Below are 14,717 nucleotides of genomic sequence, written 5' to 3'. Positions count from 1 at the left end.
TTTGAAAAAAAATGTATTACATAAAGTTATTGAACTCAAGTTTTATTCATCATGAAATTCAAGAATCTTCTGCTCATAGCTTTCAGGCATCTTTTGGGCAAGTCTGGTGCATGGACACATGCTTAGGTCCCATTTCATGAACTTGAAGCTCCAATTGTGTCTTCCTTTGAAATCAGTTCCTTCTTTTTCAACTGCATTTCTTCTTGCCTCCTGCTGAACCATCTTTGTGGACACAGGAATTCCACTTGCCCTTTGCTTTTCAATCCATCTTTTCAATTCCCACTCTAACTCAGGCCATTTATATGACTTGCCTCTCATGGCCTTCTTCAGTAGTTTTTTTTTTCCTTCCTGTAACCAGTCTCGGATTATTTTCTTAGTTGGAGGAGGACCAAACTGATGTTCAGCAACACAATTTCCATTCATTTTTGCAAACTGGATCATTTTGAACTTGAATTCAGCACTGGACAAAAATCTTTTCTGAACCATTTTTGGAAAAGAGTACATCTTATGCATGGGGAAATACAGTAATTTTCAAAGTAATCTTTCAGGCAAATGTTCTATATGTGAGATCCTCAATATATCCCCCCTAGAACTGTGTCGTGTGTCCTTTTCCTGAAGTAAGGTGGTGCAGGAGAAAGAGGACCTGATTGAAAGTTGAGGATATGTGTTCAAACCCTGACTGCCAGAATTGTGTGTGAACAAGAATTTATTAAGCACCTATTATTTGCAAAGCTAAAGTGTTTTACAAACATTACCTTATTTGATCTTAGGCAAGTTGCTTAAACTCTCCTGATCTCGGTTTCTCTATCTATAAAAATATAGGGCTCTTTCTAACTCTAAATGGTCCTTATTTGTCATTAAAATATACTTGATTATATTACTTTACTAAATTATTATACTATACTAAAAAATACTAAATCTCTATAAAGATTTAAATAAAGTCAGATTGATCAGTCTCTCACATTTCTTCCCCAATTCAGTGGCTTTCAGTGAGGAAAAGAGAGAAGATTGTTGTAGGGTGTTTAAATACCTTTTTTCCATACTATAATCTAGCCACATTGCCAATGGGGGAATTTGTTTTTCTTGACAATGTAGGTGGTATAATGAATAGAGTACAGGGCTTGTATCCAAATCCATCCTCACACACTTGCTAGCTAATATTATTTGTCCTTCATTTTCAAAGAAGACCATGACAGGGAGGTGATGCCATGACAAGCATATGAATTGAATTTGAGTGAGGGGGGGTACTGTGCTAAGTCATCAGCCTTACTTTTTCCTCCAGAGCCATCTGGGTCCAGTGACCAGACATGAATCAAGATGACAGGAGATGACCCTGGATGTGAGGGAATCCAGGTTAAGTGATTTGCCCAAGGTCACACAGCTAGTGAGAGTCAAGTGTCTGAGGTTGGATTTGAACTCCCAGCCTCCTGAATCCAAAGTCAGTGTTCTATCCACTGAGTCATCTAGCTACCCTTGTTAACTATGTGACCCTGAGCAAGTCAGCTAGCCTCTTTCCTCAGATACAATATGAAAATCATAATAGCTCCTACCTCCCTGGATGAAATCATATTAGCTCAATGCTTGGTTCGATGGGCATTTAATAAGTGCTTGTTTTCTTCATTCAAATATTCATATGTAAATACATATACACAGTCATATTTGTTACAAAGGATTAGCATTCACAAAGCAAGATATTCAATGATAATTCTTAGAACAGAATGAGCCTGGGAACACCAAGGAGAATATAAAATGAGAATTATCAGGTTAGCGTAGTTCCCTAAAGGAATTGTACTTTGGACTCTGAAGGAATGAAAGGATGTCTTTTCTTTTTATTAGTAATAGGAGTAGGTAGAAGAGAAGATGGAATTTGTTTAATTTCTTTAAATTCAAATTTATTTTTTTAAATCTTTGAACTTCTTTTAATTTTATTTATTTAAGGCAATGGTGTTAAGTGACTTGCTCAAGGTCACACAGCTAATCTGAGGTCAAATTTGAACTCAAGTCCTCCTGACTCCTATCCACATCATCTAGCTGCCCTAATCTTTAAACTTCTATCACTATACCATTGCTTTTCTTGGCACACATGCCATTTGACTACATAGAAAATGATGCTTTTTCTTTTTTAAATAACCTATAGAGTAGTTTCACCAAAAAGGTTTTCTAATTGATTAATTTGTCATTAAAATAACTGAACTATATTACTTTATTAAATTGTTATACTATACTAAAATATACTCTCTGTAAAAATTTAAATGAAGTCAGTCTGATCAGTCTCACATTTCTTCCCCAAGTTCAGTGGCTCTCAGTAAGGAAGAAAGAAGAGAAGTAAAGATTGTTGGAGTGTGTTTAAACATTCATTGTTAACCTTTTTTTCCATATTGTAATTTAGCCACATTGCCAATGTGACCCACAACTAAAACTAAGAATAATTTCACCTAAAGCAAAACTGTTGAAGGAAGGATAGCCCAGAGAAGAATCCAGACATTTGATCTCTTCCAAATTGTAACAAGACCCAATAATGAATGGGCTGTACAGGTTAGGGGAGGACCCAGGCATAGATACACAAGTAGCAGTCAACCTCACTGTCATCCTCTGGAGCCAGACTCCTTTTGCCCCATTCTAAATATATCTCTAGTATGAACTTGGATATATTTCTTCACATCTCTCCTGCCATATCTTTATCTATAAAATAAAAATGATAATCCAGAATATTCCACAGGATAAATGTGATTAATAAAATAGGTCATAAAATGAATTAAAGAATGAATAAAGTAGGCTCAGAGGAGGACCAGTAGTCTGAAGCAGGGCTGTCATTCCCAGGACTCCTGTAGCCATCTCCCTACAGGTAGCAGTTGGTCATCAGTTGTCAGTGGTAGAGATAAGGAAGATGCTAAGAAACAAGGAAAAAAATTTTATTTTGGAGTTAAGTATTTGCCCAGGGTCACATAGTTCTTAAGTATCTGAGACTGGATTTGAACTCAGGTCTTCCTGACTCCAGGGCCAATGCTCTATCCCCTGTGCCACCTAACTGCCCCAAGTTAAAATTTTAAATGTTGCACTATATTTTTTATTGTTTTTTGAATTTTACAATTTTCTACCAATCTTGCTTTCCTCCCCCCACCCCGCACCCCCCACAGAAGGCAGTCTGATAGCCTTTACATTGTTTCCATGGACTGAGCCTGGAATCAGGAGCACTCATCTTCCTGAGTTCAAATCTGGTCATAGACATTTCCTTCTGGGAAAGTCATTTAAACCTGTTTGCCTCAGTTTCCTTATTTGTAAAATGAACATGAGAAGGAAATGAAAAACCACTCCATTTGTACATTGATCAAAATTGAATATGTTGAGAGAGAAATCACATTCTTAAGGAAAAAAATAAAATATTTAAATTAAAGGTAATAGTCTTTGGTTTTTGTTTAAATTCCACAATTCTTTCTTTGAATACAAATGGCATTCTCCATCGCAGATACCCTAAAATTGTCCCTGGTTGTTGCACTGATGAAATGAGCAAGTCCATCAAGGTTGATCATCACTCCATATTGCTGTTCTGCTCATCTTGCTCAGCATTAGTTCATGCAAATCCTTCCAGGTTTCCCTGAATTCCCATCCCTCCTGATTTCTAATAGAACAATAGTGTTCCACAACATACATATACCACAATTTGTTCAGCCATTCCCCAATTGATGGACATTCACTCAATTTCCAATTTTTTGCTGCCACAAATGGGACTGCTATGAATATTTTTGTACAAGTGATGTTTTTACTCTTTTTCATGATCTCTTCAGGGTATAGACCCAGTAGTGGTATTGCTGGATCAAAGGGTATGCACATTTTTATTGCCCTTTGGGCATAATTCCAAATTGCTCTCCAGAAAGGTTGGATGAGGTCACAGCTTCACCAATAATGTATTAGTGTCCCAGATTTCCCACATCCCTTCCAACAATGATCATTGTGTCCTACTATATTTTTAAAGATTGTAAATAATAATTTTGATCTCTTCCAAAGGGCAAAAGAGGTGACTGTGGAATTCCAGGACTAAAAGGTGACTGGGTATGTATCAACCTTCTTTATTATGATAACTTGGTCCCCAAAATGTAGTACACATCTCCTTATATTAAAGTATTTGAAGTAACTTGCTGTAGGACTAATATTGCAACACATGAAAACACACCTTTCAAACCAACTTAATAAACCTTTATCAAATGCCTCCTATGTGTTTAATAACAGAAAGGAAGAGTAAAGCTATCATTGACATTACTTAGGCCTGTTTTCTACAGGGTTGAGAGGAGGGCAGGAGCCTGGGAAAGGGTACATAATTACCTAAAGTCAAATGGTGGGAAGGCTGGTATCAAACAGTAGGCAACTGATTAGCTGAATAGATAATCAGAAAGGGAAACAGAAGGAAGTTCTGTTGTCTTTTGCAATTAGAGAAGGTCTATGGAAACACTCAACTGACTTCAACTTAAAAATTGGATTGATATTTAATTTTTAATATGAATTAAGGGTCAGCTACATGGTATGTTAGATAGAGCACTGACTTGGAGTCAGGAGGACCTGAGTTCAAGTCCAACTTCAGACACTTACTTCCTTTGTGATCCTGGGCAAGTCACTTAATTCTGATTACCTCAAAAATAAAAATTTAAAAAAAACCCAAAACATCATGAATTAGATAGATCAGTTGACTTTGAGAGCTAAGGCAGCCCTCTAACACTAGTCATAAATTGTAGAATGGGTACTAATGTTCATTTCAGTAGAGGAAGTTTCTATCCCAATTCTGTCCCAAAAAAGTAAAGTTACATTTCTGATCTTAGTTTACCAAATTTTTGTGTGATGATAGCTGTAAAATACCTTCTTTTAAAATGGCATTTTATTTAAAAAAATAATGACACTCTATCGGAAGCTAGGTGTAGCACAGTGCATAAAGGACCAGGCCTGGAATCAGGAGGACTCATCTTTCTGAGTTCAAATATGACCATAGACATTTCCTTCTGGGTAAGTGATTTAAACCTATTTGCCTCAGTTTCCTTATTTGTAAAATGAACATGAGAAGGAAATGGCAAATGACTCCACTGTCTTTGCCAAGAAAACCCCCAAATGGGGTCACAAAGAGTCAGGTACTACTAAATAACAATACTCTTTGGCCTTCTAAAATTAAACATAAGATTCTAAGAGAATTTTAAAAGACTTGTTTGCTTACAAAAGTATTAAGTGTTAATAGTTTGAGTTCACTTGCTTGAATTTATGACATTACAACAGCTATTAGATGTGCTGACTGAATATTCCATAGCTAATTACTCTCGCTGAGGGCAAAAGATCACCATCTCATAGGCCCTTAGTTCTCCCCAAAACTAATAAAGGTTGCTTTTAAATATGGATTAGACATAACAAACTAATTATTTAATGGTTTAGATTTAACTCTTGTCAAGTCATGTAATACAAGGTATACAAAATATACCTATATACTTAAAATAACACAGCATTTGTGTTGTTAGGATAGATTCCTCCAAATGCCCCTGCATTATATCAGAAGTTTTTTATCCTTTTTGTGTACTAGCCTCCTCAGGAAGTCTAATGAAGTCTAGAGAGCTTTTCAAAGAAAACTGTTTTTGAATGCATGAAAAAAATATGTGGGATTGATTTCAAAGGAAGTCAATTATATTAAAATATAAAACTATTAAAATATTAGACCAACAATTAGACCAAATTCATAAACAACAGATTAAAAACCCTTGCCTTCAATTTTTTTTCACAATCTATTCGTCTGATGGCTGCTATATTCTTTTTCTTTGCTGTATTCTTTCTACAGGGTCCAAAGTGTTCCTTTGTTCCAAAAGGAACATACATAGAAAAGAAAACAAACGTGTTATTTCCTTTTTTTCTTATCTTTGGAGGGGAGGAGAAGGGAATAATAATACCTTAAATCTGAATAATATTTTATAGTTTCTGACTGATTTCTTTTACTTGTTGTCTCTCTTTTGGTCCTCCCAACAACCTATGGGCAGGAACTCCATGAGAAATGATAGAGCAAGAGGCAGAGCAACAACTAGTGTTTTTCCTAATTATGAAACACAAATAAACCAGAGAAAACTCTATTGGACTCAAAAGCATTTGTCATAAGCTGCTTGCAGTCTTAGCTTGCTCAGACCCATGCTATACAACAACAACATATTATTAGATGAAATTTTTCTCAACTCAGTTTATTTACCTAATAATAATTGAGATCTGGAATTTGGGAATATGGATTTCACTGTTCATACACAGCAAACCAGACCTATAGAATCTTACGATCTACTAGAGATTTCAAAATATAGCTTGGGGGAATTGATCACCTTTCCTACAACTTTCCTGCTAGTCAAGAAAAACAACAGGAATCAATTAACTTTGTATAGCAACAGATAGTAACTAAAGTTTTTGTTTCATGTGTTCTTCCTGAGTCAAGGAAGACTTGGGTTCAGATATTACCTTTGGAATTTATTAATTATGTGATGAGAGAGAAGCTATTTCTCCTCTTTGAACCTCAGTTTCTCCATCTGTAAGATATGAATGTAATCACTTGTAGATCCTACCTCACAAAGTTGTTGGGAATCTCAAATGGGATAATATACATAAATTACTTTACACTTTAAAGTGTATTAAGGGGGCAGCTAGGTGGCACAGTAGATAGAGCACCGGCCCTGGAGTCAGGAGTACCTGAGTTCAAATCTGGCATCAGACACTTAATATTGCCTAGCTGTATGGTCTTGGGCAAGCCACTTAACCCCATTTGCCTTGCAAAAACCTAAAAAATAAGTAGATAAATAAAATAAAGTATATTAAATAATAAACTCCCTATCACCTTCAAGATCAAAATAAAATCTTTTGCTTATGCTCACCATAACCTGGTGCCCTCTTAAATTTTCACTTCTCAAATACTTGTCACTTCAGTCTCAATTCAGTGACATTGACCTATTTGGCAATCCTTAAATAAGATACTCAATTTCCCAACTCCCAGCATTTTCCCTGGTTATGACCAATGCCCGAAATTTTCTCCCTCCTAATCTTCACCTCCTGGTTTTCCTGCTTCCTTAAGGCCCAGTGAGAATCTCCTCTTGTACCTGAAGCCTTCATCCAGTACTGTCAGCTTCCCTCTATTGCTTATCTCCAATTTATCTTGTCTATATCTTGTTTAGATATTATTTTCTCCCCCCATTAACTTGTGAATTCCTTGAGAAAAGAGTTGATCTTTTTTTCCTTTTTTTTAAAATCCCCACTACTGTGTATATAGGGCATTTTATTCTGTGGTAAAGTAAGATTTCTCAGATCCCTTATTACTCTGAGATTTTGGTATTCTGTCTCTACTAGCTCTGAGATGATGAGATATCTGTGAAATAAAATTTCTCAGCTGGACCTGTGAAGGATGGTCTTATATAAATATTAAGGTTGATACTACTTTTCTAGAACCACTACCAGCAAGGATAATGCTTTATTCTTCCTTTCAAAAGGAGTCCAGTGCCTCATTGGACATCTACCAGCTCATGGTCTTTCTCCTCCCCAAATCTTACTCTCATACTAAGGAAATTCGTATGTATTGATACTAGTGGAAAGATTGGAACACTAACACTTTTGTTGGTGAAACTGTGTAATGGTACAACTATTGTGGTTCTCTCAGTTAAACTATGACAGGGGAAAGACCTAACTTTATAGGCCAAGGTTTCCACTGCATCTAGGGCTATCTCCCAATTGTCCTGATCCATATCTGACCACTGGCCCTACATGACTGAGGAGAAAGTGATGTTGTTGACTTTGCACAGCCCCCCTCACTCAAATCCAATTCATTTTCTTGTCACAGGATCATCTCCCTGATATCATGATCTTCTTCAAAAGCAAAGGATAAACATCAAGCACCATCAATCAGTTATTATAGAGCCTTACACATAGTAGGCATTTAATAAATTCTTGTTGACCTGTCACATACAAACTGTGTAAACATATGCAAGTGACTTACTCTCTCCATACAGGCCACTTTTTAAAACTGCAAGTTATAGGTTAAGTTGCTAATGTTGAAGGAAGGACTTTTCCTTCTATAGCTTTCCATCCTATAAAAAACCCTTACTGTCCAATATAATAGGTTGGGATGAAAATCTCCATTCTATATGGTTACCCTCCTTAGGCTTCATCTCCTTTCTTTTTCTTCTTTTTAAATAACTAATATTCAACAAGATAATTCTTGTTTAACTATTTAAAGAATGTGTAGATTTTTATTGAAGTTCTATAAAAATTAATTGGAAAATTTTCCCAAGAAACTGAATCACTTGCTTACATTGTTTTAACTCTAGCAAAACAATGAGTCAACATGATCTTTCAGATCATCATTTCAATGCTTAATTTCAAAGAAAATATATTTTAATGTATAAGTAAACATATCTAACTCCATGGTTCATGCACCATTAAAAATATTATCAGATTAAATGCAGTCTAATTACAAGAAATTATTTTTTTAAACACATTAGGTAAAGTCAGGGATCCTTTTCAAACATTCCCTCAGTTTCTCAGACTTCACATTGAGAGAAATATTACCCATACTCTACCTCCAGGGGAGAAACAAAACAATCTCCATACCTGTTATCCTTTCCAATGATTTTAGTCTCAAATTTTTCCAAATGACTTCCCATGTCCCAATAAAGCAAGAAAAGATCTGGAGGGTACCATAGTGGATCATGAATTGTCCAAGATCACACACTAGTAAGTTAGTAAGAGACCTGGGACTAGAGTTCAGGTCTCTCAACTCCTTGTGTAATTCTTATAACTCACCCTAGTAATTCTATTTTTGGTGGAGTAGGGGTGAGGTAAGGCAATCAGGATTAAGTGACTTGCCCAAGGTCACACAGCTAGTTAGTGTAAAGTATTTGAACCAGATTTGAACAAATCCTCCTGACTCCAGGGTCAGGATTCCATCTACTGCACCACCCAGCTTATATATAATTCTATTTTGATAAGTCATAAAAAGGTATGCATATACAAAGAAGTTGAATTTTTTTTTAAAATGTCTCTTTGGGGGCAGCTAGGTGGATCAGTGTATAGAGTACTGGCCCTGGAGTCAGGAGCAGCTGAGTTCAAATCTAGCTTGAGACATTTAATAATTACTTAGCTGTGTGACCTTGGGCAAGCCACTTAACCCTGTTTGCCTTGCAAAAACCTAAAAAAAATAAATAAATAAAGTGTTGGTCTGATTATTAACATTTCTATTACCTGAGTAATAAGAAAACTGGATTTTACATATACATATATACATACATATATAGCCATATGGGACATTTTTAGAACTGAACTGAATTCTCATTTCTATTCAAGGGGAATAAAAGCCTTGCCAGTCAGATTTCCTTATTTTCTATTATATAGATGCATAAATAGATGCATATAATAGAACCATAATGCATATGTGGTATGCAGATACAAACTTCTTATTTTCTATTACTTTGGTTACAAAATTGTGTGCTTTGCCAGCTGTTCCACTACTGTAGCAGTGCTCAATAGGTACTAATAAAATAATCCTTGGCAAAGTCATATTACTAGGTGAATGTCTGCTTCTTTTATATTCCTTAAAACTTTCCTTTTCAGTTATAAGAGACTAAATACACTTTTTTAAAAAGTAAGAAAAGAATTTTTGATGCATGGCCACAACCTGCATAAGACAAAATTTGCAAGTTTTCTTCACAAAGATGCTGGAATGGTTTGCCATTTCCTTCTCCAGATCATTTCACAGATGAAAAAAACTGATGGAAACAAGGTCAAGTGACTTGTCCAAGGTCACACAGCTAGTCAGTATCGATGCCAGATTTAAGATCAGTCTTCCTGATTCCAGGCCCAGGACTCTATCCTGGTTGGAAATAAAAACAATGAGCATAAGATATTCAAGCATTCTTTCTAGCATTGACCAACTCTCTGTGATTTATGACTCACACGTAACAGAAGGAGTTTTATTTGGTACCTTCTGTTTGTATGAACCTCAATTTCATCAACATAAGCTTCTAATATAGATGTTTCTTTTACTGGTACAATTTATCATTAAATTATAACCTTAGAAAGTCATGTGGAAAACCTGCTAGTATCAAAGTTAGGATTTGAACCTAGGTCTTTAAGAGTGACCTTTTAATCAGGTACACCTTGCTGTCTCTCACTTTTAATGTGAACATAGTCTAATGTAATTAGTATTCCTTATTCTATTTATCCTTTTTTCATTATTGTTCATGGTCACAAATCACTCACTAAGAAAATGATCTTCTATGAACACATAGATAATCATCTAATAGATAAGTTCTGATCCTGGGATTCATGAACCAAGGGGTCCATGGCTAGATTTCAAGGGAACTATGAATTTGAATAGGAAAAATTAAATCATTTTCACTGATCTCTAAATGAAATTTGGCATTTTGTTCTATGACAGTAACAAACATCATTCTGAAAAAGAATCTGTATTCTTCATCATACTGCTAAAGGGAGCCATAAAAAAAATGGTATAGTTATTCTTGTCATAAGTATAGAACTGAAAGAGATCAGAATATCTCATCTAACCTTTTGATTTTACAGATAAGGAAACTAAGGCCCAGAGAACTGAGAAAAACTAAAATTTAATCCCAGATCCTATGATTTCAAATTCAACACTTTACCATTACCTCCATAGTAGTTTGTAAAGGAGTTCATAAAGTGGTTTAGCTATATCTGCTACCTTTTTGTTGTTGTTCATTCATTTATCAGACCTGTCCAACTCCAAATGACTCTATTTGAGGTTTTCTTCACAAAGATACTGGAATGGTTTGCCATTTCCTTCTCCAGATCATTTTACAGATGAGGAAACTGATGGAAACAAGGTCAAGTGACTTGTCCAAGGTCATACAGCTAGTCAGTATTTGGTGTCAGATTTAAGATCAGTCTTCCTGATTCTAGGCCCAGTACTCTATCCATTGAGCCACCTAGCTGCCCCGTCTGCCTAGGCAGGAAATGGAAATGGAAATGGAAAATTGAATAGTTTTGGCATTTTCAGTCAAGATCATTGTATTTGGGGGGAAACGGAGGAAATTTCCTCAATGACAGGTTCTAAATAAAGAAGAAAACATTATCAAATAATGGATCTGAATGAAATCACCCTCAAGAAAGTTCATAATTCTTACTTTCATCATTTTCAGAATCCATTGCCAAGATATGTTAACACCAAGATTTGCTAACATCATGTAACAAAATTTGTTCATCTATTTTATATTTAAATTTAATTTATTAAAATGGACTTATGCTGATGAAAACAAACATCTACAATTTGAAATGCCAGCTGATTTACTATAATAAGATCTAAAAACTGTTTAAGAGTTGTCTTATAGTTGCATAAAAGCAAATCTGTTGTATATTAGAAACATTTATTTACACTAGGAGATGACTTATTGGATTTCTTATGAATTTCAATAAAGTGCCAAAAAAGTACACATGACAGATCACCAGGTTCTGAAACAGTCCTCTATTTGCATACAAATGAATGGTACCCATATTTGTGGTCAACCATGACTCAATGACAGTGTTTTGGTTCATTAAAGATTTTAGTCAAAAAATTAATGGATGGCAATCTCTTCATTCACAGTAGAAAAGCAGATTGACCTCCTGTCAGGATCTCTTCTTCATTGATTAAGCAATGGCAGATCTTAAACCACCTGACTCTTTCCAAAAACCTATGGGCCATATTTAAATTATAAAAGTGTTCTACAACTCTGACTTAGCCAACAACACAGAAGTTTTGAAGGAATACTAGTAGGGTTTTGTTACACATAAAATATCAATATTATAGACTAGCACAAATATCAATATTCCAAGGATGATCTAGTAGAGGTCAAGCTCACCACCTGGATCTTAACTATAACAACTTAAATAAAGCAAACACACTTGGCACCACAACTATTCTGTTCCAACATGCCCTGTGTCAGAGTAGAGTTTCTCCATGAGCTAGGAAGCCTAGAAAATAAGCAATGTCTAGAATTTCTGCCAGTAGCAGGAATTTTTTTCTTTGACCTCCATTAATATCCCAATGTCTAAGGGGACACTAACACTTAGGATAGGATCTGAGTAATGTGTTTTATAATAGCTTTCTTCAAAGAATAGCTTTTAGAGCCTTGCACAGATACTTTGTTGTCTTCTCCACCATCCTATTTCTTCATCTCTTTTTCTTAGCCAAACTTCATAAACAAGTGCTCCATGCTCAACATCCACTTACTCACCAAACAATTTTATCCTTAACTAATCCCCTGCCAGCTATTTTGGGTACCTATCACTCTACTGAAACTATACTCTCAAAAATCACAAAGAGCTTTCTGATCAATAAATTCAATGATCCTTTTCCAGTCTTCATCAACTTTCATACAGCATTTGACACTATTGATCAAAGCCCTCCAACTTGAGATATACTCCACCTTTTGTCTTCTATGGCACTGTAACCTTCTGGATCAATTCAATACAAATACATTTGAAGGAAGTTGATCAGGGTGAGAACAGGAATTTGAAATCTAAAAATTTTCTTCTGAAACCACACAAGTGAGAGTATATGAAGTTTTTTATCTCTACCACATTCTGATCTGCCCTCAGAAAAGAAGACAAAATCTTAAATGCTCCCTTTTATTGGTCAGCACAAATTATCTGACTTCTAATCAAGAGCTTTTTCTATTATACTATGTTGCATCTTTGCAACAGTAGGCATATAGTCCTTTTTTTTTTTTTTAGGTTTTTGCAAGGCAGTGGGTTTAAGTGGCTTGCCCAAGGCCACACAGCTAGGTAATTATTAAGTGTCTGAGACCAGATTTGAACTCAAGTACTCCTGACTCCAGGGCCAGTGCTCTATCCACTGCACCACCTAGCTTCCCCAAATATATATATATAGTAAATATCTCTTGCATCAAGGAAGGAATGAAAAAAACTAGTTTAAGCCAAAATACATTGCCCACATCCACTGAATGCCCCTACCAAAAGCACAACATAAGAATTCCTTTAAATGTTCTGTTGGGCTCTTTTCCTCCACATAGAGTGAATTTCTAGGCAGTTACATATAAGACATCTCTGGATATGCTCATACGAAAAAAAAAGATAATTTTTTCCTCCATGAAAAATCAAGAGATCTTATTAATGAAACTGAGTATAAGCATGAGGAGATTATCAAGACAAGAAGAAATTACCTCTCTCATTGGCATGAGTTGGAAAATTTGAAATCAAGAAAGAACCGTTCATGTCACTGCCATCATTTCTTACTTTACTATGCAACATTTATAGTCCAGAAGCTTTAGGGACTCTGCCAAACCAAACATGGAGCGACGGGTTACTATTGTTAAATAAATGTGACTTGGGTCATGCAGGAAAACTCCAGCTTTAATGGGTTGAAAGGGTCTCCATGGACAGCCAGGGATTGGCAGGAAGGGGGAAAAGGTGGGCTATAAATCTATCCATTCTCTAACAAAGTATAAGTGATTTCATATACTGTCAAGATCAATTTGGGTTTACAAAAGGTGCATTGAAGCAAAATTTATTTGGAATTTACAATAGCAACCAAAAAGGTCTGTGTTTTATGGATGGATTTATGGCCAATAAGCTGCCCAAAACCATTCTGTTGCCTCTTCATAGAAAAACATGCATTAAAACTAAAAGTGATTGATTCTGTTGGGAAAATCCTGAGTTCTTATGTGAAAGGAGATCAAAGCAATCTGTTTGAGTGGCCATTTTATGTATGTTAGTTTAAGAACCAAGTTCTGAGATAAAATTTGTAAAGAGTTTGATACAGTGCCCAGTACATAGAAGTCCCTCTTCAAATGCTTATTCCCTTCCTTTCTCATAAGAGACTTTTCTTCTGTCTGCTCTTGCAGAGTGAAGTTGGACCCCAACATCTACCTTCTAGCTTTTCTGACATTGGGATCCACAGAGAAAAGGTACTGCTCTTCTCTTGGTTTCTAGAGGTTCTTCTCATAAGGGGAAATAGGGAAAAGAAAGAACATTTGCAGTTGAAAAATTAATTCATTTAAAAATTGTGAAAGTGATTCATATCAAAAGATCCACCTGACTCCCAGGGTACCATGGGGGAAGGGCTCCCAACCTTATAAAGATAAGGATTATCTACTACTGTAATTGGTTGCAACTTGAATATGTAAAGTACTTCTTATAAGGTTACTTTCAATTCTGAAATAGGTTAGTGTATAATATGGAGAAGACAGAGCAAATGCCAATGTCACCCATCAAGCTTTGCCTAAGTTTCTACATTTTTATTACTATTTAAGGACCTAGAAGAACTTTATATTCCCAATAAGAATTTCAGTTTGATAGGATCCATAGATGAAGGGACTTCAGAAACTATCTAATCAAATTCCTTCTTTTTTTAAAAAAGAGGAAGCTTCAGCCAGGGGAAGATAAAAAGATAATAAACTTCAGATACTTACCCTCAACCACCTCTCTGAGGTCTTCCATCTCCTGCAGACTCTCCAAGTCAGCAAATGTGACCTCTGTTATCAACCTCTTCCCATTACAGGAGATTACAGGGGAAGAATGGTACATAGACACACTATTATATAAGTACATTTAAGGGCAGTAAAACAAAGTGCTCCATGAGGCCTAACAGGAAAGATCACTTTTTCACTCCTTGGAATGGGTGGATGAGAACAATTTGTTCCAATGGCCTTGAAGGCAGCTGAAGCAGGTGCTTTGGAATGTGTAGAGCTTGGTCA

General features: G+C 35.7%; 1 protein-coding gene across 1 annotated transcript in view; it reads left to right on the top strand.

Annotated features, from left to right (window-relative positions):
* LOC141506250 (uncharacterized) overlaps positions 1–14,717 on the top strand; it is a 64,477-nt gene that overhangs the window by 15,308 nt on the left and 34,452 nt on the right. The window contains exons 5-6 of the mRNA XM_074212831.1: positions 4,006–4,050; positions 13,866–13,928. Coding sequence (XP_074068932.1) covers positions 4,006–4,050; positions 13,866–13,928 — 108 coding nt within the window. The remainder of the gene's footprint in view (positions 1–4,005; positions 4,051–13,865; positions 13,929–14,717) is intronic.

Source organism: Macrotis lagotis, chromosome 1, assembly GCF_037893015.1.
Source record: "Macrotis lagotis isolate mMagLag1 chromosome 1, bilby.v1.9.chrom.fasta, whole genome shotgun sequence".
Taxonomy (NCBI): Eukaryota; Metazoa; Chordata; class Mammalia; order Peramelemorphia; family Peramelidae; genus Macrotis; species Macrotis lagotis.
The sequence above is the reverse complement of the archived record's forward strand: the minus strand, read 5'-3'. Positions and strand labels throughout refer to the sequence as shown.